The 27258-nt window shown below is 43.5% G+C and overlaps 1 protein-coding gene across 7 annotated transcripts; it reads left to right on the plus strand.

The window, feature by feature from the left end:
- The first annotated feature begins 211 nt into the window (after positions 1-211).
- Positions 212-22889, plus strand: C6H10orf71 (chromosome 6 C10orf71 homolog). 7 transcript variants are annotated; one of them, XM_026109959.2, is made up of 5 exons: positions 212-340; positions 580-655; positions 2962-3128; positions 14861-15026; positions 16922-22889. In XM_026109959.2, exon 5 carries the CDS (start codon positions 17091-17093, stop codon positions 21678-21680), a length of 4590 nt encoding a protein of 1529 aa, XP_025965744.2. In that variant the 5' UTR covers positions 212-340; positions 580-655; positions 2962-3128; positions 14861-15026; positions 16922-17090; the 3' UTR covers positions 21681-22889. The 7 variants fall into 7 exon arrangements, 4 of the variants coding, with proteins under 4 accessions (XP_025965744.2, XP_064370070.1, XP_064370071.1 ...); XR_010389721.1 differs by lacking the exons at positions 212-340; positions 580-655; positions 14861-15026; positions 16922-22889 and adding exons at positions 8224-8285; positions 8829-9009; positions 10000-10595 and having other exon boundaries at positions 2810-3128; XR_010389720.1 differs by lacking the exons at positions 212-340; positions 580-655; positions 14861-15026; positions 16922-22889 and adding exons at positions 8224-8285; positions 8829-8972; positions 10000-10595 and having other exon boundaries at positions 2810-3128.
- The last annotated feature ends 4369 nt before the right edge of the window (positions 22890-27258 follow it).

Here is a 27258-nt window from a genome sequence, read left to right on the forward strand (position 1 = left end):
TAGTGCTGCTGCACTTCTGGGCACGTCCAGGACCAGGTCAGTAGGTACCAGAAAACTCTCCCAGAGAAACGGAAGGCCTGCAAGATTTCGTGTGGGGCCGAGCATCACCTACATGTGAGTTTGGGGACTGACATGTAGAGCAGAGTGAGGTGCTGCGTCCTGCTGTGTGGGACGTGTTCTCATCCTTGGTTCCCTGCTTTTGTAGCGTACGTTCAGCTGATACGGCCGTGGGGATGCTCTCGCTCGTGGTGCTCTGCAATTGTCTGTCTGGTACCCAGCGATCAAGCTATTGCACTGACTGCGGTAGCAGTCAACAAATCATTCAATCTGTGGCTGCCAGGTAAGAACTGAACCTGCATTGCTCTGCTGGGCAAAGGAGTGCTGAAAACTGAATACAGCCGTATTGCTCTCATGGGTTATTAAATAAGCCCTTTGCTTATTAATGCCAATAGAGTTATAAACCATTTACTTTCTACAACCAAAGCAGTTTGATGCTTGCATTTTCCTTTGTTTGCCTGATGGTCTAAGGTGGCCTATTTTCCTTTCTGTTTATGATAAATTCTGCTTTCTGGCTTCCAGCTACCAGTGCCTTTTTGCATGTGATCCATTGGCCTCTCAGGATCTGCAGACCAGTTCCCTGGGATTTGCAGCTAAGGTAACAAAGGAAAAAAAACCGTCTCTCTTAGTAGGACTGAACTCCTACTCCATTTATTGCCCTGGAGAAGGTGCTACTGGATGGGGTACAAGTCAAAAAAGGCTGAAAACTACTGCTCTTGCATAAGTCTGTCTTCCCAGCCTCACCAAGAACTTAAAATTTCAAATGTGTGTCTGCAAAAGCTACAGTTCATTATACATACATATTTTCACTTTCCATTGGCATATTTGTGTAAATTGTATGCTCTTTTCACATAAACTTAGAATTTCAGTCCAAATCCCTGTCTACAAAAGTTTAATGTGATCTGTTACTGCTCCACATTCATTGAAAGGAAGCAGCAGGAATTTTTACTTTTTAACTTTCCTGGGAGAAGGATAACAACATCTATGTGCAACTGGGTTGTGTTTGCTGTGTGTTATTCAATAATTTCCCCCAGAAGTAGTTTTATTTTAATGACAGGCCATCTGATCCCAACTCTCATCTGAGCACTGGATTTGCAAATACAAGTAGTTATTATCAGCATGTTTGAACAAGTAAAAAGCTTATCCCAAGATCTGAGCCCTTTCAAAGCTGAGTCTGAAAAGCATATTCGTTATTAGTTCTAGCATTAACTGCAGCTGCTTTTGTGGGAGAGGCCTATTTTGGATTATTGAAGCAATCAGCCACCCTTCCCTACACTAGTAGTCATACCCATTTCCCTAGGGGTCTTTTTAGTTGTGATTCAGCCTCTTAGCAGTTCAGAAGTTCATGGGCTTACAGAAACCAGGCTATACCTGCCTCTCTTCATAGACAGCAGGGATGGGTTTATTTTTAGCACAAGTATTCCAGAAATACATTCCACCCCTCTTCAGAAATGTGTGGGAGAGACAGACACACATATACAGACAGTTTTGCCTACGTTAGTGTCAGTGGGTGCCTGCAAACAACTTTTCCACCGTCTGTTTTTATCCCGAAGGTTTTTTTTTCTTTCCCAGCACACACCAGTCCTCACAGGTGGCTCGGCCTGTAGGTGCCGTGACTCACACAGCTCTTTGTGCGAACGCGCTCTCCGGGGTGTAGGAGGCAAGTGGCTGCTGGAGGTGTGCAGTGGTGGGCCAGGACGGAGCAGACGTGCCCTGGCGTTCAGTGAGACCAGGGTTTGGTTTGTGGTGAGTTAGGAGAAGCAGCTGAGCATCTGGAGCCCAAACCTGGAGTCCAGGAGAGCAGGCTTTGCAAAATCTTCCTGAGGCGAGTCACCTATCCCAAAGGGGACTCCAGTGCTGAAGGCTGCTTTGGAGTATATAAGCTGTTGCCCTCTGAGGATGCGAGCTCAGACCGTTCCCGGGTCACTGGGAGGATTAGTTGATCCCGATCCTCCCAGTGCCTGGGGCTTCTCTGCAGAGGATGCTGCAGGGTTGTTACTCCACTCATTCTAAAACAGTATAGTTAGCAGCTCTGTTTAAAATGTGACTGAGCACCGGGCTCACCCCAAGCCCGGCTCTGCCATGGAAGCGGGATTTGGGCCATAATCAGAGGAGATTCTGCTCTTAATTTTGCTGCGGTCTGTGGCTCAGTCCAGCGTGATGCTGAGCCCCAAGAGATCCCCATGACTTCAGTAAGGGGCTCTCATTGCACAGGATGCAATCCCTTGTTTATATTTGCTGTACAGAAACTTAGCTTGCTGACTTCACGGCATATTTCCCCTATTATTGAATATCCCATTGCAGCTCGCTCGGTGAAGCCCAGTGCTGGCATGTGCCTCCCAGGATGCTGCGGGTGTTGTTTGCTTTGGAAGGGCGCTGGAATGGGGTCTTACTCTAACAGCGCTGGATACGTTTGTCCAGGCTTGATGATGAAATGCGCTATTTATGAAAAGGCATCATTAGGAAAGCAATGTGTTACTCATGAACATACTTTTTACACAGTATTTTTAATGGTGACCTTGATAAACATTTTCACTCCCACCTGCAGACACAAAAATGTAGTGCTTTAAGGTTTGAATCACTGGCAGTAGCGAGCCAATCGCACAACATGACTTTTGGTGTTAGTTATCTCTGAAGTATTACCAAAGGCGAATCTGAATGTAAAAATAGCCGATGACTGTTTGTTTCATCTGTCTGTTACTTGACACCGCATGGTTATTCCAATACGTATGTTTGCCTCTTCCCCACCATGATCTCCGTTCGGTTTCCCCTTGCCTGATAACTATTTAAATACATTTTACTAACTTTGGATTCCTTGCTCACTGCACTTCACCTGGCTGGGCAGGTCTGTCAGGGCTCCAGGGTTAGCTCCTCCACTTCGTTTTTTGTTTGCTTGTTTTTCAGTGATCGTTTCTGTTAAGATAACCATGTTCAGAAGGAGAGTCCGAAACACATGAATAATGGGAGTTGTTAATAGTAAGCAGGCTGCTGTAAAATGTGCTGGGGCTTTGACTTAAGGGAAGAAAGCACAGCACTGTACTGTCTCTGATCAGGAAGCTGGAACACAGAAGGTAAGGGGGAAGCGCATGGGCATTTTTAAACAGGGAAATGGTTAAGAGTGGTGGTGTCTGAGTACGTGAATGTGTTTGCACCCAGGGATCAACTGTGTGATTGATTGGATGAGAGAAATCGAACAGCATTTATATTTTTTCTTCAGTGATTAGAGGTGGAAAGTCCTTTCATTTTGTCCAGCTTTTTCCACTCTGAAAAATGCAGGATTATGTCTGAAAGTCTGTATGTAGAAAGAGACATACATGCAGATTTGTATGCAGTTAATACTGCTTATGACACGTGTAATGTTATATTATTTGGTGGAGGAGTATGATCTTTTAAACAGCTCATTAAATTGCTATGAAGCTCCATTTAATTGTCCTGCACATTGCGTGGTAAGCAACTTTAAGCAAATATACATTGATTCTATTTTCCAGACGATTACTGCCTACAGATAAGATACTTCTAAAAACTTTAGTGATTTGTGTAGGAGTTTGAAGGCATTTTTATTTCTTTTTTTGGAACAAATAGGAAGAGAACAATTTAAATATTTTATAGGCAGCAATTAGTATGCTACAGAGCCTGAAAAAGTAAAATAGTTCAAATACCTAGGCAGCGCTAAGAGGCCAGTATAAATGACTGTGACTATGACTTGTATCCAATTTTAATCACTGGAAAAATTCTTAAATGGCATAAGCTTTTCTGAGTCCAGTTGTTGCAGAACTTCTTAATCTGCCATCCCAAGGAGCTATGCTTTATTAGCCCAGCTGCAAAACTCAGCAGCAAAATAAAAACACAGAAATAATTGAAATGGTGCTTGAGAATCCAAAGTGCATATACTTTTTTTCAAATGGTCTATGAGCAGGCAATCTGATTAGATCTGCATAGGGAAAAGCATTCCAGCAGCAGGCTGAACGACATATTCGGATTGACTCTGTAATAGTATCAGTTAGAGGGCCCCTCACTGATGATCTGACATTGTTGAGGGAAAGGCTGGAGAGAAGGAAAATGAGAAGTAAAAAGGAGAAATAAGCTTTCCAAACGGGATCAAAGCCATGGAACTCTTTTCCTTCAGTTCTTCAGAGAAGTGACCATGTAAAAAGCCAATGCCCTTGGTTAAATGCCTGACAGATAAGGCCTGTGGGAAATACTAACAAAGGAAAGGTTCCTAGTGTGTTGGGGCCCACAAACAACTAAATCTCTTCATCCTCCCGTGCTTGTCACTGGAAGAGTATTTAAATTACATACATATTCCCAACTTTGCAAAACAGTTATAACGGGCGGTCTCCAGTGAACTTGAAGGCCATGGCCAGAAGGAGGTAAGATATTAACTGCATCCCTGCATCACCAACCAAAAACACATGGAAATTTCATCTTCTAGCCTTTTATTCCTCTCTGCTTCCCTGAAATGTTTGTCTTATCTGTGCTCAGGGTTTGCTAATGTCTGTGCTTGTGTTACTAGAGCTGTGTGAAAGGCAAATCCCACCAAGACCTGGAAAAAAACAAACTAACCCTGCAAGCCAGAATGGGAGAAAATGTCATTCAACTGCATTAGTCTTCCCTTTCTTCAGTCTAGCTGACTTTATGCATACAGAAAGTTGCTGGCAGAGGCAAATTCTGCAAGTGGTTTTTAGCTGTAGGCTCCACTGCGCTAGACTGTGCAGCCAGGGTGCCAGATCACACACAGCTTTGGCTGCTCTGAGCAACTGGGGGAGTTCATGGCTTTTAGAGCTAGCGTACACAGCTTGAGGTAGGGTCTCATTTGGGGACCAGCAGTCTGTGAACTAGCTGACAGGTGTGTGGTGAAAGGGAGCGTGGTGGGGGCTGTACGTGTGTCCTGATAGGGGAATTTTACCCTTGGGCATATACTGTGCCTCTTGAATCTAGACTGCATGTATTTTTGGGTGGGTGGGTTTTGGGTGGGTCAGTGATTACCTATGCATACATATCTGTAGACATATACATATGTTTGTGTGTATTAAGCCTAGTGCTTTGTGATAATGTTGCTGCTTGCCAGATTTTTATGGCTCTCAAGTCTGTATGGTCAGAAACTGCCACTGAGACCCTTGGCAGTCTCAGGGAAACTGAGGTGGTGCTAAAGCCATCAGAGGACAGTCTTTCCCCAAAATCGAGGTTTCCTTCTCCCTTGGGTTCCCCTCCCAAATGATACTCTTTAGAGAGGCATAGAAAGCAGATATTTAATTATCCTCTATCCTCCATCTCCTGTGCTTGCAAATAATGATGTACATGAAGGCATTAACAAGTAATGATTAATGTAAATCATTTAGTAACAGAGTCAGACCAACCTCCCCATAAACAAAGCCAGTCCAATAGTGATGCATCTTTATTTTGAGGTCTCACTTAGCTACCTCCTGGTAGCTTCAGACATGCTTTCCCTGTTACTTACACATTATGTCTGAAGCTGTTTGGGATGTGTGCTAGCATTTTGACAGAGATGGGTGCGTGAACAACACCTAACTCTAATTTTCTGCTTGGACAAGATAGAGGTGGAAATCCATGCAATCTTTGGAAAAGTGTTTAAGAAAGGTACATGTGATTAACATTTGGCTACATTTTCACCTGTGGAGTTAGCACACAGCAGTATCTGGCAGTTTACAGCTACTGTAGATCCTCAGTCTCAGATGTGCCTCTGTCTGTCAGCTTTAGCTGGATCACACATAAGCTGTCATACCTTAAGGTCAGCTCAGCTTGTCTGTCAGCTTTATTTTAGACCCTTGTACAATTTAGCCCACTTTGGATGACTTCTGATGGGTCAAGGTGTATTTCCTGTGTGTCTCTGTCCCTACTCTTTACATGTTTGACATCATGGAGCTCCATTGTACAGAAACTGGAGCAAGTGCCCCAGGATCCATGTGGGACGTCTGTGCGGAGGCAGCACGCATGTGAGCTCTGCAGCACGCTCAGAGCGTCCGCTGCCTGCAAGCTGTGTCTGGGCTTTATGCTGGAGCAACAGGGCAGCGTTCCTAATTGCAAAATTGTGGCTCACTGAGACTCATTGTTTTGCTTGATCTACTTTGAAGTAGGGACATTAGGACTTGATCTGTTTCTCCAAAACTGAGAAATGATTCATGGAGCTACAGAAGTTTGTGACCAGGCCTGGGAATTGCATGAAGCCATAGACAGGTAGGTAGACTTGCTGCCTGGGGTACAGGGGAGAATGAGGATAAGGGCGAGGGCAAGATGAAGTGGCTTGTGACAGCACTGGGCTCTGGGCTGTGCTATCGCCTGTCCGCAGGGCTCTGCAGAGGGCCTGGCAGCTCTGGAAAAGCGCTGTGGTGACAGTATCGTTGAGGTAGCGGAGGGCACTGAGAGGGTTACCCTGGGCTACCCTGAATTCAGCCAGGGTCAGTGGCCCCTCTCTTTGGGAACCGATGCAAATTCTACTGAAAACTCCTGTATTCTTTCTTTCTTTCTCTCTTTTATGTATATCCTTTACCATACAATCACAAAAAAAGCCTTAGCATATGCATTAACTGTACAAGAATGAGGAAGTGCCTCAGGGACACACCATTTAATCATAGCTATGAATCAATCCCTGAATAGGAACAAGAAGTCTTAATTTCCCAGGAAAAAAATGAACCCTGGTGCACACTGAAGAGGGGGCTGGAAGGAGCTTCCATCTCACTCAGGAGACTGCTGGCTGGGTTTTACTTCCCACAGAGAAAGTCATGTGCGGGGGGGAGGGGCAAAAGAGGGGAGCCCCCCTTCCTGCCCTCTTAATGTCCTCCCATGGGTGGGTAGCTGTCCCATGGCCATCTTCCAGATGGCAGGGAGGAGTATGGCAAGCCACAGCTTTTGTCCTTCAGCTGGAACGGCTCTGTTATCGTCGCAAATGGTTGAGGAGCACTTTGTCATCAGGGGAAAGATGTTAAGCGAATGGATCACTGTGTTTGAGTCATACACTCTAGCATGTATATAAATATGCACTTCCCTCCCTGCTGCACAGCTTGGTGGGTAGAACTGAGCTCTCATGACTGCACTTGAAAGCTACAGCAAGGCATAGGTAAGAAATAACTGTATTTCTGCAGCCTGAGCTGAAAAACCTTTAAAACTAAATCCTTCACCTTTTCTTCCCCACTCTGGTGCATATCCCTATCTGCTGGCTGGAGCTTTTTGCCATGACAGCTCTTGGGGTTTGGTTATGTTTGCAGGGTTATTACTTGAGCAGAGTACAGCCTGGAAATTCAGAGTAAAGAGTCTCCCCTAAAATCTATTTTTCTAGATTTGTTTTGCATCATTTTGGATATTATTAGCAGGTCATGCTAATGATGCCCTCCTTCTGTGTGAAGTCCAGCCCTTGCTTAATCTGCTGTAAACGTGATGGAGGTTCACTAGAGCTGATGAATTCATTCAGGTGCAAATTTGGAGTAAAGAGAATCAAACTGGGGCTTGGTTTTCATGCCCTTAGACAGCCTCACTGGGTATGATCCTCAGACTGTGCTGCATGAACATATGAAGATGAACTAAGATTGGGTGAGTTCTTGTTGTCCAATTATGGATGATTTCTTCACTGACTTGCACCCTGGCATCCAGAGGGACTGCTTTAGCTGCAAGTCAAGGCAGACTGGTCTTGGGCAGCAAGGCACAGGATGCAGCCTGCAGGCACTGTGTCTGTCACAGACTTTCATGTACTGATAGGCTCCTCAAAGCGTCGTTCTGTATCCTCTGATACTGTCTTGTGTCTATAGGCATGTCTTTCGAATATGTGTTTCACAGGGATACTACTAGCTGCACTGGACTCCGGGATAAGAGGAAGGATTCCTTAATGTGTTACATACTGTTGTGGATGAACTCTTGAAACACAAGCTGCAAATCTTGATGTCTGTTTTGAGTTAGAAGTTTTGTTTTATAAAAGCCTGTGATGTTCTGTGTCCTGCAGGAGCTTTAGAAAGTTCTGCATATTTCACAAGTCATGATGAATTTATCTGAAAGGTTTCTATAGTAACATCACACAGGTCTTTCAGGATATTGCATGTCCCTAAATCCCGTGGACTTCAGTGGGTGATAAAACCACTTAGAATTTGAAACAGTTTCAAACCTGGCACCTAGAAGTGACTTAAGCTTTTTTTGTTTTTGTTTTTTTATGGAAAACAGAATCAGCAAAATCCTTGCCCAAACCCTTAAAAAGATGCAGAAGATATAAAGGAAAGAAGCAGGTGAGACTACCAGTAAAGGAATAGTACTTGTTTTCTGCAAGCCTGTTAGTTCTAAGGCTGTGTCCTGTGTGAGTGGCTGTGAGTCAGACTTTCTTTGTCAAGAAGCTTGAATGGTCTAAGTGTGGACTTGACAGTGCAGAGAGTGTTGGCGTGCTGGGGATGCCAGTGATGCCAATGCCCCAGCATTCAACAAGGAGGGCCAGTATAAGTGGGGGAGAGTTTCAGATCATCCAGCTTGGAAAGAGAAGTGCAACATGGCTGGATGTTAGCTGCAGATTTCCTTGCGTAGATCACAGAGAAGAGTGCCCCAGGGCCTCTCTCTTGTCTAGCATACTTGCTGGTATCATTACAGTTTTCTCGTGACTAGGACAGGGACTGTCTGGGATGTTGTTTCACAAGGCCTCCAGGCCACTACATTTGTTTATCTGTACATGTTTTTTTCTTCCCTTTCCTCCATGTGATCTCTTGTCTCTAGCCATTGGGATGCTTCAGTACTCTACAACTCCCCCTTTACTGTGAGATAATTTCCTTTCTTCCACTCAGGAAGCAGAAGCTCAGAAACTTTCATCCTCTAGGACTTGCTTCAGACTGAGTGAAAGGAGATGAAAACCCATCTCATAAGCCAAATCCTGTCAGTGCTCAGCGGAGGAGCTGTACCAATGCAATGCCAGTTGTCACCTCATCCTGGTGAGGAAGGTTTGAACCTTCATGATCTCAAAGAAAGGTATCAGGAACCTGAGGAGGAGCGGAAGTCTTTGCAATAAGTCACCTGGAAATCTGTATGGATTTCATTGTATAATGTAATGTCAAAGTACACCACCATACTCAGCTGAAGGGTTTTGTGGCATAAAGCTTCTTCCCTGCTCTTGCAGAGACTCATGATAAAGTACCATGCCCTGTGGAGAAGTGAGAAGGCACATTTTGCCGTAACTGCCAAAGGTTAAGCTCTTCTTGTGGGGCTCAAAGACATACCAGTCCTCTTGGTTACCTGTGTTGCCACAGATGCCCTGTTTGATCTTGGGCAAGTCAGTCAGTTGTAGCTGGGCCTTAGCTACCCATCTGTAAATGAGACAGAAATCCTGCTTGCAGCAGGAGAGTTCGTAAGCATAAATAGCCATGAGGTGCTCATGTACCATACTAGTGGGGAGCTGTATAAATATCTCAGTATATAATGACTGACCTAGTTACAGACGGTGGCCTTTTCCAGTCAGTTCTTTAATGCCAAGAAATGCACTGTTTGGGTTCAGTTGCTTAAATGTCACTTGTGTATGCTGATTTCAGGTCTTTGCCCTGTGATTCTCATAGAGTTTTACTGTTTCTTCTGTGCTCTACCTGCCCTTTGCCTGTGTTAGTTATGCTCTTTTTGCCTTTGACTTCCTCCATCATTTTTACATGTTACTGATTCTTCAAAGGCAGTGGGTAGGGCTGAGGTAATGGAAGGGGGGGTAAACAGGAGTTGCAAGAAAGCCTTAGTCTAGACGCAACCCTTTCTGAGAGACATCTCCTTCTTCCAGACTTGACAGGGCTCTTGGCAGGATGGGGCATTTGGAGGACATTGGGAAAGGCAGTCCGGAGAGCAGCTGGAAATAACTATTGGGTCTTTGCCATTGAACCAGAAAGGGAAAGGTAGAGAGACTGACCCTGATTCTCCATAGCTGTCACAAGCAGTCTCTCTTCCTTCCACTTTTCCTCACGTGAGGTCTTCATCTTCCAGTGCTTGAAGCTTTGTGGTCTGAGCTGAAGAGGCAAGCATTCCAGCTGGGACCTGGAAGAGGTTCATGTCCTTTGGGGAGAAGACACAGAGCAGGATGCATAACACGCAGTCATCAGCTAGATACTTCACCAAGCTGCACTGACCTTCCTTGAGTTATGAGTCTGATGAGCCCCAGATCCAGCTTCCAGCAACACTCATGCCAACTTCAGTAGAGCTCCCTGGGAGAAAATGACTTCAGCTGTCTTTTCTTCAGGAAAAAACTGTTTTGGTTAAACAAAAAATCACTATCATATTGATTTTGACATCATTTCCCCTCAAAAGATCATTCAGAATTTTTTTTTTTTATCATCTGGAATATTTACTTATGGAAATTTCAGAACAACCTCACACCCTCTCACAATACCATCAAAGTGTTGTTTGACATAGAAAATAAAATGAAAAGTTTCAGTTAGGTTAAATAGCATGTGCCCTTTCTGATTTAAAGATAATAAGAGACTATTTTAACTATTATATTTGTTATAAACTACTTTTCATGACCTTAATATAAAAGTCGTAAAAAAAATCTAAAATGAAAATAAATTGTATAAAATTCTGAATGAAATTTTGAAATTCAGAACAAGGTTCTGAAGATTTCTTGAGGAAAAAGTTTGCTGAACTGAATTTCTCTTCAGAATTTTTATTCCATGTGAAATTTCAAAAACCATCAGAATCAGAACATCCTCCCATCATATACATACACATACAAACCTATTTCCAAATGGCGATATTGTCTACAGAATGACAATTCAGATTTCCAACCAGCCCTACTAGTCCGGGCTGCAACTATGCAGTATGTACCTTGTGGCTCTTAGATCTAGATATTCTAGTGAAGTTGTAGAAAAGAGTAAAATTATTTAAGCCCAAATGCACTACTATTTTCAGTGGTGAGTGATGCAGGCGAGAAAATCAGAATTGTCTAGGGAACATGATTTGGTGGCATAGCAATGCTATATAGGTTCCAAATCCCTTTCCTTCACATGTTGGTCCCAATGCCACATGGGTGTGAGGTCTGGCTCTGCAGAGATGTTGGATTTAACTTTACTGTGGTTACAGTTACTTATGTAGCCTGAATAAAGCACCAGTGTTGGCTTAGGAAGTAGATGTAGTTTGAGTCACCAATTCTGTTCTCAGTTATTCTGCTGACGTCAATAAAATGGCTCTAGATTTATACCCGTGTAACTGAGAACCGAATTTGGCCCAAAGTCAAGAACAGTCTCTCCTCTTCTCTGGCCCAGGACAAGTTGTCCGAGACAATTGCTGGACCAAATTCTCAAGGGGAATGGACCCCAGTCTATGTTGGTTGGGGACTGGACACATGGTTGCTTGCTACCCCATGCAGTAATCAAAGGTCTGATGTTGGAATAGTCAAAGTCACCTCGTTCTATTTTAGTCATTTCTGTCAGCGTTTGGGATCTTCACTCTAAGCTGGGCAGGCCCAGTTCTCCATCCTCTACCAGCTGGAGCAGGGATTTGTACTTGAGGAAAGTTCCCCAGAATCGACTTTGGCTGCCCGTTATGTCTGCAAAGCCTAGATGAAAGTGATCCTGTTGGATGAGGAAAATGGAGACTTGTGCTAATAGTTTCCCCCTCCCTTATTATCATCTTAATCCAGAAATTACCTTTCTTCACAGTTCAGGGAAATTTGGCTGGAGCACAGCTGTTGCCCTTCCCAGGCAGCTCTCCTCCTTGGTGAGGGTGTTCTCGTCCTCCCCTGCGCCTGTGTGCTTCGGGGTGCACATGAGTTTAGCGTTTAGCTCTGATGCAGCCCAGTATGACCAGCCCACACGCTCCTTGCAGGCCAAGCAGCCCAGCGCAGGACTGTTCAGGATGTTCCCACACCAGAATACAGGTATCTTCTGTTTCTCATGTAAGGCCGCTCTGGCTCCTTTTCTCAGCTCTGACAGGAACTCTGTGGGCGACCTTTAACTCCCTGAGACCTTTGTGCCTCAGTTTCCCCAAATACAAAATGTGTTTGGGGAAATACAGTGATGCCGTAGTTGTTAACTGACAACAGCCGTTCACATACTGAACCCTGCTGCCATGCAGGACTTTGCAGCTACAGCCAAGAGAGCACTCTGAGATAGCCCCCCTGGAGCTGGGGGAGCTGCTGTCGCCTGTGAGCTTCGTCTGAGCCAGACAACACACAGCTGAACTGGTCTGCTTCAGCCAGCCCTCTCACTCCGTTATGAGCCTGCATGCGTGTGTTGCAGACAAGCACACATGCACGCACAAAAATCAACAATTTGTTAGGGATTTTCCTATTTCCTGGAGTAAGAAGCATTAATTATGTTTTGTAATAATGAGTCCCTGAAATCCCAAAGCTATAGTAGAGTGGGGGTGGCTGGGTGAGTAAAGCACACTGCTAAACAAACCTCAGCCAGCAGTCACCACAAGGCTCCCGGTTCTGCGCTTCCTTGTGGGAGAATGCCGTGCAGTGAGCATCACATGGAGAAAGCAGCTCACAAAGATTAAAAAAAAAACCCTTCACTCCCTCCCCCTTTCCTTCTCATCCTCAAAGGAAATGCAGTGCTGTTGACCTGAGACTGCAATGTAACTCCCAGAGGTGCTGCCAAAATGCCACTGTGATGTCTCATGGCACAACATTTCAGCCAAATACCAACCCGAGGGAGGTGGGGGAACCAAGCAGCCCTTTATATATTGCAGCAGCAATGATGTCACCCGCTCCAGCCAAGTTTGCTGGTTCGTGAGGCTCCCATCTAGTGAAAAAGAGTTGACATTCAGTCTGTGCCAGGCCAGAAATAGTCTCTGTAACTTAACCTCCTCATCACAACTTGCTAGGCACTGAAGAGAGCCACTGAAAAGGCTATTTTAAAGGGAGGGGAGGTTGCTTTCTGATTAAGCTCCTTGAAATCTGTACCTTCATGCAAGCTTTTTCGGTAGCTCAGATCAGATCATACCTATCGCAAACACCTCGTGTTTCTCAGCATTTCTCAAGCAGTTCCAAATGCTCAGCCTTGCTTTTGTGTATCTGGAGAATGGACTAAACTCACTTCCCCTACATTATAGAACTAGCTGAATCCTGAGCTAGCTCGAACGTTGCACCTTGCTTCCTTGTCCAAAAAGGTAGAGAAATGTGACTTTGCCATCAGCTAGTTATGAGCAGCTTCTTTGCCTGGCAGTTCAGGAGCTGCCATCATGCCTGTACAAGGGATAGGCAGACTGGTGAAGTGCTGCTGTTTTCCTCCAGTCCTTGTAGTGATTTGCCCCTTGAACGCCTGTACAGATACAGCTTTTGCAGCTTGAAACATTACACTGTCCAAGTATTAGTGTTATGGCCAGGCGAGACAAGGATCTTCACAGGGATTTCAGAGACAGTGACAGTCACTATTCTTCTTTAATCAGTTATGCTGAGTTGTTTTTGTAATAGTGACTCTAACTAGGAAAATAATTGCTGAGATTACATCATGATCTCCATGCTTATTGTTACCCTACTCACTTTTCAGTGAATGTTCTCAGTTTACAAGGGACAAGATGTTTCTTCAGACCTTGGTCCATGAGATTTGAAAGCCAAGCTTCCTCCTGGTTCAGGCATCACCACCAATAAATAGTGATAAGCATTGTGCTGTTGGAATTTAGTCAACAGCTCCGCTGATGAGTGAGCCAAAACATAATCAGCACAGTCTCCCACGGCGGGGTTGTCTTTGCACAGTTAAGAGTACCACAGAAGCATTAAAATCTTAATTTAACCTCTGAGCAAGGAGAAAACTGAGAACAGCTCTGTGCAGTGAGGATGCTCTTTTTATATACTCCTGTCTGCAACCGATGATAGAGTTTTTCTCTGTTTCTTTGCTTTTACATTTTTTTAGTCAGAGATCTTAAAAAGGCCACAAAAAGCTCTGAGTGATACAGGCTTTCTCTAAACTAGCACTCACAACCAACTTGCTGACACCCATCCATCCCCAGATGAGGTATAGGAGACCATCCCCGCAGGCGAGCCCTTGTTGCTGCTTTTGCCAGTGTGTTTTGTATACTGCAGGATGATAACAGGTTTTCTCAGAAGAGTCTCTTGGTCCAGGAAGATCTACCATATCTGTTCCTACGTTCTGTTTACGTTGTCTCAGCACAAGGCAGTTGTCCCTCCAGGAAGTAGATATTGTCTCACTAGGACGCATAACCTAGCCTGAAATCTTTGGGATTCTGCACAGCAGAAGGGCAGCAGCAACATGTGTCCACCATAGCAGAGCTTTTTTCCAGTATCTTCTGGCTCTGATTCTTTGATAAAAAAGCTGTTTTGTTTACTGCCCATCACCATCCCAGCTGTCTACCTTTCCTCTCCTTTATAACAGGGACAGTAAAAAAGATTTTTCGCACCTCAGCTGATTTAGCTCACAGTCTAGCATACTGACATCTGTCTATCTTCGTTGACAGTCCTATGCAGCTGGAGGGGAGGCATGCGTTTTCCTTTGTGGTCCTGCTAGAAGGGTGGCACGGGGGGGAGGTAGCCAGCGGCAGGGAAGAAGTTATCCAGCAAAACCCCTCTTTTTAACCTGGAGATGTCACCCGCCATTTGTGTGGGAAGGCTGCTGGGAGACCATTGCTCACTCGGCGTTAATCTCTGCTGGGGCTACTGCAGAGTGCTGGGGGGTTATGGCAGTGGTCTGCTAGAAACCTGACTGGACTCCACAAGCTACCAAGCCCCCAGATTATCTGGTTGTTATCACTCTGTGCTGGATACCTGTGTCTCTTGGTGAGAAGTACTGTAAATCACTCCTAAAATGTTTGTAAAATGTGGATGAATAAATACAGCATGTGAGCTGATCTTCAGCTCATACGAAGAAATGCCTTTGTTTTCAAATTGCAGAGCTCACTTCAGGTCAAAAATGCTGAAGATCGGAAACATCCCAGGATACTACTTCAGCCGAGTCTACATCATTGGACTATTTTTACCTCCTCACTAAAGATGGTCAGAAATGAAGCAAAATACAAGTATGAGGAGAAGTTCTAAAGATGAGAAGCATATATGGCAGGTATGCACCGGTACTACCTCCTCATATAACAGTTAACAATCCCACCAAGACTGAGATGGCCTTTCACTTATATTCTCTTTTTTTTCTTGCTGGATTATATTCAGAGTGTGTATGTGGGGATATGGATGTGTGTTCTTGAAAAATCTCCATAGAAAATAAAATAGAGAAACTCTATTAGGCTTGTTTTATTTCAAGTGCACATCTGCCAGATTTCTGTATAAGTCATTGGAATTATATGGCTGTGAGGACAGAATCAAGATTCACTACGATAACTTGAGTCTAAAAATAGGTTGGTTGGGTTTCTAAATAGAAAAGGAAGGTCAGAAGTGTTTTCATTTGAAGAAAGAACTGTCTGAGTATTTCAGCTGAGTAAGCCCAATTCCTCTGACATTTCATACTTTGGCCAACACTGAGTCATCATGAGGAAAAAACATGCCCTTTCCAAGAGTCTCACTGAGACAGGCCAAAGTGGAATCATGGATCTGGACACTGGAGGGGCTGAAATCTGGATCTAGATTTCGCTGCTGAGCCCTAGGGTGGATCCAAATTCTAGATGGGGGCAACTCCCACCTGCTGTAGATGTGAACTCTGGAGTACGGGCACATCAGAAGTTAATGGTGCGTTTACTAGGAAATAGAGATACAGATCAGACTTTATTTATGCAGTAGGTTTTAGCTGGCTTTTGAATACACTTTTAAACTGAGTCGCACTATAGTTCAATCAATAGCCTGCTCAAGCCTTTGAGTGCCAGAATAAGCATCTTAAAATTTTACAGAGTGAATGCTGGGGAGCTGTAGAGTGTACATTTCAAGTATAGCTGAAGGGTTTATTTTGCTTGTAAAGACTGATTCCATCCAAGACCTTACACCCTGTGTTCAGACTGATGCAGAGACAGACAAAAACTGCAGTGCTATGAGCCCTGCCTTTGCATCGTACCCAGGGATTAATGGAAGGCTGTGATATTTTATAATTGTGTTGGATGTGTTGCCTTTTACTCTCATCACTTCTGGGACTGAAACCAAATGCTCCTTCAGTGGGTCTGCTAGAGTCCCCTAGGCACTCCTGCCTTCTGCTGGCCAAGCTGATATTAGCAGCCTCTTCAGTTTCAATATACCAACCCAACCATATCTGGATATGGGCAGCTGAAGATTTTACCCCAGCAATATTTGTCTGGAGGATGCTAATGCACGGTAGGCAGTCCTTACCTGTGGGGCCATTCTGCTTTCTTAAGCAAGAGTCAGGTAAGAGTTAGGGTAATTGTCACAGCCTAGTTCCAGCCTGAGACAAGCAGGTTCATCACGATGGACTTCATTTCCCACAGTTGTGAGCTAGCAGAAGAGTGAGAACAGAATATTCTTTAGCAACTTTGAGTTTCACACAGTGTTTTAATTACAGTTATGATGTGTTGCCAAATATGTTTTGCCACCTTTTCCTTCGTTTTAAACAGTAGGACATGGTGTGCTATAAAGTACTTGGCAACATTCTTTTTTAAAATCAGTTTGCTTCCTTTTTATTACAGCTAATTCTCCCTGGCCAACACAGGCTAACTTTGCTAGCCAAACAAATCCACAGCACTTGGAAGTGTTTATGCTTGGAGGTATATAAACAGAAGTACTTGAAATTTGGCTCTTAAATCCTTGTTTAAGAGCCCAAATAAAGAATCTGAGGTGAGACCACTTTTTTAATGGCACTTTCCAGTACCTACACTATCTATTGATAACTACTTGAACTGCCCAGAATAACAACTGCTTTTTGTGTTGTTTATTGTGTTGCTAGCATTCTGTTCAGAATATGTGTAGGATCAAATTAGCCAATGACTGATATACCTGGAAAATGCTCTTTGTCTAATAGGGTTAATATATAAAAATGATAATTTGTAATTTTTGGCTTTTCAGAGAAGAAAGTTTCCTTCAGCTATTCCATAAGATGAACCAACGTGTAGCCGCACTGTCTGGAGGAATCACTTTATGCTTGTGAATTGCAAACAGCTGGAACTACCCAACACAGCCTATTTGACACCTGAAAATAACCATTGGGATAATTCATTCATGACTCACATGAACAATGCAGGGAAATAAGAAACATACAGAAGGACACAGTGACTCCTCGAGTATTGGGAGTCTCCTGGATGACACAGACAGAGAGGTGAGCAGCCTCACAGCCCGGGCTTTCAAAAGTTTATGTGTGGCAGAACTTGAAGACTCTTACAATGAACCAGATCTTGCCATTTCACCTGACTTCACTCGCCAGTTCTCTGCTAAATTTCACCCAGGGACGTTAAACCATGCCATCAAGAAGAGCAATGTCTGCAACAAGCTAACAGCAAGAAACAATGAACAAGCAATATGGGCTTCGACATTCCAGCAATTACCAAAACGTGCTCAGGAGGAGAAAAAGACTGCTAAAATTAGCACCCTTGGCACAGAAAGGAGAAAGCTGAATTTGCCAGCCCCTGGGCCAAGGAACGATAAACATGTTTCAAAAGTGTCCTCTCTGATTAAGACATTTGATAAGACTGAAAACCAAGAGTCAGGAAGTTCCCTGGTAGCCATTAAGCAGCCCATTAAAAATAGCTTTCAAAAATGTAAAGTAAATCATGGAAATAATATGGCTTGCTGGGGTGACACAGCCCTTTTAAGCATCCAGAAGGAACTTTCTGAATTTTCTGATGCTTGTCCAGATAGCCACCATCTCAGTGGCAAAAATGAGCCACAGAAAAGGCCTAATAAAACAGATCAGAGGTATTGTGGTCCCGATGATAGTTATTGTCCTGTACTGATTGAGATGTCAAAAGTAGCCAAGTCAAATTTCTCCCGTTTTTCTAAAAAGGCTGTCAAAAACAGAAGCGTGAAAGTTAATGAACCAACAAAAAAAGGTAATTTTCTTCACAGTGAGAACAGTGCTTTTGAATCATGGAATGTCCATCATAAAAAACTGGCTGAAAAAGAGGAATTTGTTGATAAAATAATGAAAAAAGAAGGTCTTACATACCTTGAAGAAGCACCATTTATTAAAGGAGCCCGCACACGTGAACATAAATTACCACCTGTCAAGACCACTACTGCTAGAAAGCAGGAGAAAGATTTTCAAATTGAGCCAACTCCACCAGAAACTGCTTTCAGTGTCCCCCTCCCAACTGTATACGTACCTCAGGGCCCTCTCCCGGTCCCATCAGGAACCGAATTTCATGTTGCTCTTCCTCCTCCACCCACCTCTAGGATCCACACACACCAGGGCCCTCCTCCAAAACCCCCTGTCCCTGAAGCCCCTCTTGTGGCTCCAGCCCTGGTTTCCCCCCCTGTTGTGTCCCAGGCCCCCATCTCACCCCAGTCTGTGTCCTACAGGACCATTTCTCCCTCGCCCCCATCCCAGGCACCTGGCCTGCCTGCCCTGGGACCCCCGGCCACGTTGACTGAGGAGGAAGCCCTCAGTCCCCAGCTAGGTAGTACCTGTCCGCCGTGGAGGAGACAGAGGATTACAAAAGGTGCAGCAGAGAGGAGACAGACTTCAAAGCAGACGTTCATGTCCAACAGCAAGACATGCTTGCTGCCTGAAAAGGCCGCTGCAGCTGAACCTTTCCTGGACGCAACTCCTTGGACTAAACAGGCAAACTCCCCGGGATCAAGCAGTCCCTCTTTCAACATCACCGAACTCTTAACACCCGTCATACCACCAAAACAAGAGGCAGATCCTACAGAAAGTGAGCTGATCCCAGCGGTGCCTCCTCCCACCGAGAGTGTGGCAGGGAGAGAACACGAGGGGAGTGGGCTTGCTGATTACCAATCTCGGGATAGTTACAAATCTAAAGCAACAAGTTTGTTATTCAACTTGAAGGATGTCCGTAAACGTGTTAAAAGCATTTATACCCCTTCTCCTATGTTGAGGACCTTGGAGGATAGAAATAAGACTAAGGAAAGTATTACACAGGAGAGCGTAAAACTGAATGACTTGCTGTCGACTTTGCAAGAAGACAGTAACAAAAAGATTGCAGAAAAGGATGAAACAGGTGACATAACTTCTGTTTTATCTGACAATGTTCATGAAAAGGACAATAAAGCTGATTTAGTTGGATCCTTCATGGATAATTATCTGACTTTGAGTTCACCCCAGACAACAACAGATCCTTTGTTTTACCAAACCAGAGACAATTTGCAGCAAGATGATTCAAAACATGAAGATCTTGTTAAAAGCGCTAGAGGTAATGAAAACTTCCCCTTGTTCAGACATCAATCAAAAGAACTTGATTTAAGAAAAAGTCTGTACTATCCAACCCTGAAACCATACAGTAGAAGCAATGCAGATACAACAGCTGGGCAGCCAATGCAAAATCCCGGTTTCCGAGGTGAGGAAAATGAGAGACAGCCTGATAATCAGAATGAAAATTTTGCCTTCAAAGCCCTCCCAAACCAACTTTCACCGGCAGAGGATGTGCCTTACAGTGAGAACCAAACCAGTATGCTAGTAACTGGCAATGAAATAAAAGGCAAAAGAAGCGCTAGTTCTTCCGAGCAGTCTTTCGTGTCCACGGTAGAGCAACCCTTTCAGGAGGAACCGTTTCCATTGGTGCCACTGACTCAGAAGGCATGCCTTCAAGAAAACCAGAGGAATAAGAGTGAAATGAGTGCTGACAGTAAGAAAAGCCATAAGGAGAGAGAGAAAGCAGTTGGGGAAGATGCACTGCAATATTATGCTTGTATCAGTTCTGGTACTAGTTCAACAGAGAGGAATGAGAGTAAGGTTACTGGGAATGAACAGAGAAGCCTGATAAAAGAGAAAATGAGAAGAGAGAAAAAGGAAGAGGCCAACAGCGTGGATTCTGCTTTGGACAGTATAAAGGACACATCCACCTCCAGGTCTGAGGAGCCACAAACACCACCATCTTCAAGCTCATTCAAACCCAGTATGTTTATGATTAAAGATAACACATTCAAGTCACCTCAGGTAATAAGGGCTGTCAAGCTGCCCCTGTTTAGGTCCTTTTCCTTAGATGATACAGTGAGCAGCAGTTATAAGGAAATGGAAAGTAGATTTATGGCCACTGCAGACAACAAGCAGTGCCGAGACATGTTGCATGTCCCAGAGTTAGACTGGTTGTTGTCAAGACCCAGAGTGCAAAAGAATGTGAGGGAAGGAGCAGCTAGCAGAAAGATAGAAGCTTGTGAGCCTGGATCTACTTCAGCAACACTGGACCCCAGTCTTCCGGAAGATGTAGAGAGCTTTCCATTAGGGAAGCTGATGGAAGAAGATGAAGACACTTGTGTTTTGTTGAATAAAGCAGGGAAAAAGAATGAGGAGAGCATTTGCAGAAGTGAAGAGAAACCCAAGACTGGGAAGGAAAGACACAGGTTAACACAGCCAAATTTAGGTCTGGAAAATGACCAAGCACTAGACAACCCAAACTGTCCTGCAGAAGGAAAGATTAATTACTTTAAGAACCATCTTTTATCTAATCGCAGAGGTGGGTCTTGTGCGAAAAAAATAATCACTAGGGAGACAAGTTCCCCTGTGGCAGGTTCCATGTCAGAGGACTACACATATTCTCCTGTATCCCATGAAGTTTTAGAGGACATCCTACCCGTGGAAGGCACACCAGTCTTGTTAGACAATCTCACATGTTCTGCTGTAACAAGCCCCAGGTCAGGGAGCACAATGCACTCTCTTCTTACCAGATCACCGTCAGAGAAACCAACAATTTCTAGCCTCAGAGAGGCAGAGGACGTTATAAACCCTGCCTTGCTAAACATGGCAATAAAGAACCAAGCTGATGTATCTGCTGAAGAGATACTTGATTCAGCGCAGGGGAATCTGCATTCCGATTCTGCAGGGACAGCTGAGAGACTGGAGCTCAGGGGCCCTGGGGGGAGAGCAGCAGGCAAGCCTCCTGCTGTGCCACCGAAAACCGAAAAGGCTCTGCGGCGGGCCAAAAGGTTGGCAAGCAAGAGAAAGAAAATAGAAGAGCAGCAGAAAAAACATCTGACAGAGCATACAGCTGCTGGCAGGAGAAAGCCATCTCAGTCTGGGCAGATGCTAGCACTTCCCTCACCCGTGGGAGATTCTCCTCTCCATCCTGCCCTTCACTCAACTTCTACTCCTACAGAAACAAGTATGAGAAGACTCAGTGGTACATCAGCAGTAAGCCCTTCACCCTCTTCAACCCAGCGTAAACTCCTGCAAGACCCTGACTCTGGCCAATACTATGTAGTTGATTTACCAGCTGAAGTTAATTTAAAGACATTTTATGATCCAGAAACTGGCAAATATATCCAAGTATCAGTCTCTTCCTCAGAAGGGAACTTACACCAAACCCCCTCTTCAGAAATGATAAATCCTCCGTATGCCTCCTACCCTAGAGTGCTGCCTTTGCCAGCTTCATCTGTAGCAGCACTGAAGTCACCGTCTCAGCTCTCTGAACCTACCTGGTTAATGCAAGATGTACCAGGAGAGCCAGAAGAACTACCTGAAAATCACCAACAGGACTACAGATACGTTGAACCTGTAGATAGCCAGCCCTGTATTGATCCAGCCTCTTACTCCCACAATCAATATGCCAAAGAAACTCAAGTTCACTTAGGAAAGGATGTGAGTCCAACCCCAAATACAGATACAGTATCCCTCACTGATTTAGATGATTTTGTAGCTGAAGGGGTATCTTGAAAGCTAAAGTTGCAAAATACGCCAACTACTGTTTTTAAGATCTGTTTGGACAGACACATGCACACACAAGCACATGTAGATTTGATGTTTGTAAAACACTGTTTATCTGAATCTCACTGTGGTTTGGGTGGAAAGGAAAACGAAGGCTGAGCATATTGCAAGAAGAGAAGTGATGACTACTCAGAAGAAGTGTGATATTGAGTCCCAAATCATCAGTGATATAAAGGGGGCAATGCCAGCTAAACAAATCCATATGACAGTATGAAGCCACCTGCTTGCTGTTGCTGCTGCTTTGCCATTACGGTGGCTGGGATTGCCAAAGCAAGTGTCATTTTGCCCAGATGTGTTGCATGATATATGACACAAAGTAAAACTTATGAGACCATCCTGTCTATCCTGTGAGATTAGGACAGACGCCGCATCAGCTGAACTTTCCTCACTCACTGCCTTTAAACTATATTGACAGGTAGAAAGTACATGGCTACAAATATGCCATCAACCCAAGATTCATTTTTTTGCACACATTGATTACCTAGATGTTATTGACAAGAAGATTGTATGTGGATACACAGTGCAACACAACGTCCTTATCGAAAAACCCTTTAACAACCAGAGTGCAATTGCAGCTACTCAAGACTTCTCATATACCTTTGCAGTGTCCACTAACATGCTGCTGAAATCTTTAAATTTGTTGATAATCTCCAAATATGCTCCCCCAGAATCAGGGGTTGTTTATAATTCAGCTTTAAACTCATTTTGAAAACTTGGCCTGATATATTATGGTAAAAGGAGCAAAGTTGAATGAAATCCCATTGCAGTATTTATATTTTGGTTAGGATGAAAAGACTTTTGCTTGTTATAATTGAAATGCCTTTTTTTTTTTTTTCCTTGTCAGGCTCCCAGTGAAATACAGAGCTAAATTTCAAAACCTGAAAAATGTTGTTCCTGGTTTTGGACTTGTGCATTCTGTGATTTAAAAAATAAAGACATAAAACATTCAAAGTATTAATTTCTAGAAAAGGGCTATAAGAAAGAAACTTCTTTGGAAGAATCTGTATCAAACTTTAACTCACCCTTGCTTAAGCTCTTTTTTAATCATCTATTGTATGGTACCTTCTCCAAAACTGCATAATAAGAGAACCTAGGTGAAAAGATGGTAATATTGAATGTAGTGTGCCTGCTTATAAATATCTATATTTGGAGTATTGATTTGCTTTCTTCTGTTTCATTTTCGTATTGTCTTCCCCAATGCAAACTGCAGTAAGTGCAGAAGCTCTAAGGAAGAATAATATTAATGACTTTGGGCCTGATTCACACTGAGGGTTACTTTTATAGGATTGTTTTCAGTGGAGTTACTCTTGGCTTCCAGAAAAGAAAGGGAAGAATCAGGCCTTTTGTTAATAACTATGGTTTGGGGATGGGACACAGGCACCTTCCTCCCAAGTTTTAACGTTTGTGATAGAGGTTATTTTCAGTAAATACTTGATTTCCCAACGACTGAGACTGTTCACAGGACACACAGCAAAGCTTTGCATTTTGGGTACTTCCCTAACCTGAACTTAGCTTCCAGACTTCCTCCATCCCTGACAACAGCCGTGCATGCAGAACCCTTACAGTTCAAATCAGGCACGTCCCTTCACCAATGCCATTTGCTGAAACATTTCCCATAGAAGGGGTAAACAAACACTAAGGACATCTTTCAGTGATTTCAGTGGAGTTTGAGTTTGGCCCTAAATGATTTTCTGTTGTCCATTTTACTTATTTTGCAGAGTTGTGTCAAACTTGCCATTTTCTGGTTGGGAAGTGATGTCTGTGGGAGAGATAGGCAGTGAAAATGGACAAGTTTGTACTGGTTTAGTTTGGTTTTCTGTCATGTTCAGCCCAAATGCTCATGTTCAGTTAAGCACTTGTTGTGCAGTCTCCATCCTTGGAGGTTTTCAACATCCTATTGGATAAAGCCCTGAACAACATGGTCTGACCTCGTAGCTGGTCCTGCCTTGAGCAGGAGGTTGGACTAGAAACCTCCTGAGGCCCTTTTCAGCCTGAATTATCCTCTGATCCTATTCTCTAAACATTTAAATCTCTAAGCCACCTTTGACTTGAAATTCAGAAAATGCAATCCAATCTCCCTTGGGAAAGGGCTCATCTTGAACAAAAGAAAAAAGAATTTGAAAAACAAGTGTTTCAGGAACAAGGATATATTTTCAAGTTGTTAAAGGAAGGGAAATGGCTCCCATTATGAATATTTTTCCTTTCTTTTACGTCACAAATGTTTTGCCAAACTGACGTGGCACCATTCATGTTGCAGTTTTCTGTTGTTTGCTTTTACTTTATGCAACATAACCCAGCATAGGGCAAAATGCCATCTACATGTTAAAGTGTAGATAAACAGATCTATTAACGTTTTCTATGGTAGAATTAGAAGGAACCTATGTAATCTAAAATCCTAGAAGAGTGTGCAAGCCTTTTTTTGTTGTTGTTGCTGGTTTTTGTATAAATGCCCTTTCCAGCCACAAGTCCAGAAGTAGGCAGACCCTCAGAGAATAGCGTAAAGGCACTCTTTCCAAGGGGAGACTCTGGATACAAAGTATCCACGCACAGATATAAAGAATGGTAATTTGATAAGCAAAATCTGCATTTAAAAATAAAAAAACGCTATATCCTTTGTGCTTGGTTAATTGTGCTGTTCGTTTTGTAAAAGTGCACACTTACCTTTCTGCACCGTATTTTCAAGGTGCTTCTTAAAGGCTTACTGTGGAGGATGGGCTCCTCCAATATACTGCTTTCAGGTAGGCTAGGAAAGCAGAGTGTATTTTTTGCTCATTGTGAAGGCAAACTGAAGCCCTGGGGATCTGGAGAGAAGCCAGTCCTAACTTGGATACCAAATATATTTCAAGTAAGACTTCTTTATTTTGGCCAATCACTTTTGTTAGCTTAAGGGAGCTGTGTTCAAGCTGGACTGAGTCTCTGGCCTTGTACATGTCGCAGAGGGAATTTTGGCCTGGAGAGTTTGTAGCAAAACGAAACAAGCATAGAGCTAGGGAGTTTTGAAAACAAACATGAAAATTATTCTTGTCTTGTATCCAGAACTTTCCCTAGAGCACTCTGCCACAGTGAGCGAATGATGCATGTGCTGTAAAAGTGTTACTCCAGGTCCCAGTATTGATTCTGCCTGAGTGTGAACCCATCAGCAAACCTGTCTCTGGCCTGGACCGTGCTGCCGGCCAGCTCCTTGCTAGGCCATATTCAGAAATAGGAGAATATCTAGCTGTGTATATATATATATGTATATATATATATATATATATATATAGTTTGGGTTTTTTTTTTCCCAGATTAGACTGGCTAATTACATCATATTACATCAGGATGTTTAGTGCTTTCCCTTACTGCGATTAGATCCTAAATCAAGAGTGTCTAGCAAGGATAAGAGCACTAGTTTGCTGTGGTTCTTCTCGTTAGCAAAGCTAATGTTGTTCATCTGATCAGTGGAAGAACAATAGATATGTGTAACAATAAAAAGCTAGATCGTAAAATGGAATGAAAAGAAACTGGTCCACTGAGTCTAATGGAGCTGGGGCTAGTTATATCTGCTGAGTGGGTTGATGTCATACAAATGAAGCAGAACTCTTTTCCTCTGCTCTGGAAGCACTACCTCTGCAGCTTTTAAAGCTATGTACAGACACACTGTGGTTGTGGCCATTTGCATAGCAATATAAGGCAGCAGTAATGCTTCTGATGATGATCACAAAATGTTTGTGCATTAAAAGGAAGTCAAAGGATGCTTCATCAAATAACAAAGACTTTCCTTTTTTTTTGCCCTTTTTAGTTTAGTTGGTTTTTGCGATGGCCACCATGGGAAATCTGGGATGGAAGAGGTCATTACAAGGCACAATGACAGCTGTAAATTGACTGTTTTTTTTGTTTTTGGCTGGGAAATGTGCAATAGTCATGAAAATAATTGTAGAAAAGCATTGTCACATGACACAGCAATAGAAGTCATAGGATGAAGAGAGGTTTAGGCAAACTCATTTGGAGCAAAACTGAGTTCTGGCCTTGCCAGCAGCCAAAATGAACGAAAACTGCAGGCTCTTTGCATGCGCAGAAGCACAGCAGGAATGGAGTTTAGGCCATCATTTTCACAGATGCCCTTCTCTTGCAAGTTGCCTTTTTTTTTGCATGCTGCATTTCTTGGTACCTTGAGGCTTTTTTGCAGTAGTAGTTCTTCCACAGCGAATGTGACTGAGGCAAAGAAAGGTCCAGTGAGAGGCCCAGGCTTCCCGAGTCTTTGACTCTAGGGCCAGAACCACCTCCCTTTGAACCTCTCTCCTTCCGGGGCAGCCACAACACCTTCCACCCCAGCTGTCCCATGGCAGACTTGGGCTGCCATCCAGCGGCCACCCCTCAGTCCCAAGAACTCTACTTTCTTCCTGCAAAATGCTGCATTTATTTCAGTGAGTGCAGTTTAATTGAAATGGCCTAGACATACGAGTTTTTATCAGCTCCTCCGTAGTTGTTCAGTCCCTTCCTGTACCATCTGTCCAAGACAATGTGTGTCGTTGGCACAGTCTATCAATGGAACTGTATTTGCAAATAAATAATTATTTATTAATTCATAACAAAGTAAACGGAACTTGTTTTACAATACTGGCATGACTTCTAGCCAGCTTTTCCATTGTAATTGCATCTCTGGTTATGCCAGCAGAGAGAGCTGAGAACAGGGAAGTGTGTGCATATGCGTGGCCAGGCAGGTATGCACTTAAAAGAGCTAGGAAAGGGCTGGTCGCACGCTTTCTGCTCCTTCCTCTCCACCGAACGTACAGGGCAGGAGCTGGGCAGTCTCACTCCGTGTGCCCTGTCCACCTGGCAGAAACCAGATGCGTAATTTGGTGTAACTTGTCTTTTTCATTGCTAACCAGCCCTACAGACTGTATGTAATCTCTGACGTCTGTCAGTGATGGTTTTACACTTCTCTTCAGCTTATCTTCTTGTCCTTTACATTATGAAACACAGCTGAGACTCTTCTCCAAGTAATTTCATCTCAGTTGTTCTCCAGACTGGCAACTGTCTTTGGAAACTCCTTGCTTTGATCCCTGCCTAACCAAGCAGTCCTTGCTGGCAATGAGTGTTCTCATATTTTGAATGTAAATGAGCACAAACAGAAAAATTGACTAGTTTGTGCCTACTGGAAATACTCTGACAGATTTGCATATCTGCATTTGGGGGATATACTTTGTTTCCTTTCTGAGTTAATAAAAAACTCTAAGTTTGATCCTCTGTCTCACTTAAAAACAGCATCAGAAGCTGGTGATATTGTACATGATGGGCTACATGGGCTCTAGTGAACACATACAAATGGGTAATTTGGAACAACTGACATACATTAGTCATTTTTATTAAGGAAATTCTGCTTCAGAGTCTTATAGGAGATAGAAAGAACATGGAACACTTGAGTAAATTGAACTTTAATTTTTTTTGTGTGTGCAATGCCTATTATAACAACAGAGGTCAATGATTAATTTATTTTGTCTTTAGGATGATTATTCTGAATCTTATGTTCACCACTGTTCCCTGGTAT

This window comes from Dromaius novaehollandiae, chromosome 6, assembly GCF_036370855.1.
Source record: "Dromaius novaehollandiae isolate bDroNov1 chromosome 6, bDroNov1.hap1, whole genome shotgun sequence".
Taxonomy (NCBI): Eukaryota; Metazoa; Chordata; class Aves; order Casuariiformes; family Dromaiidae; genus Dromaius; species Dromaius novaehollandiae.

Coding starts and splice junctions, on each gene's coding strand:
- C6H10orf71 (XM_026109959.2), top strand. CDS start 17,091: ATGCAGGGAAATAAGAAACATACAGAAGGACACAGTGACTCCTCGAGT.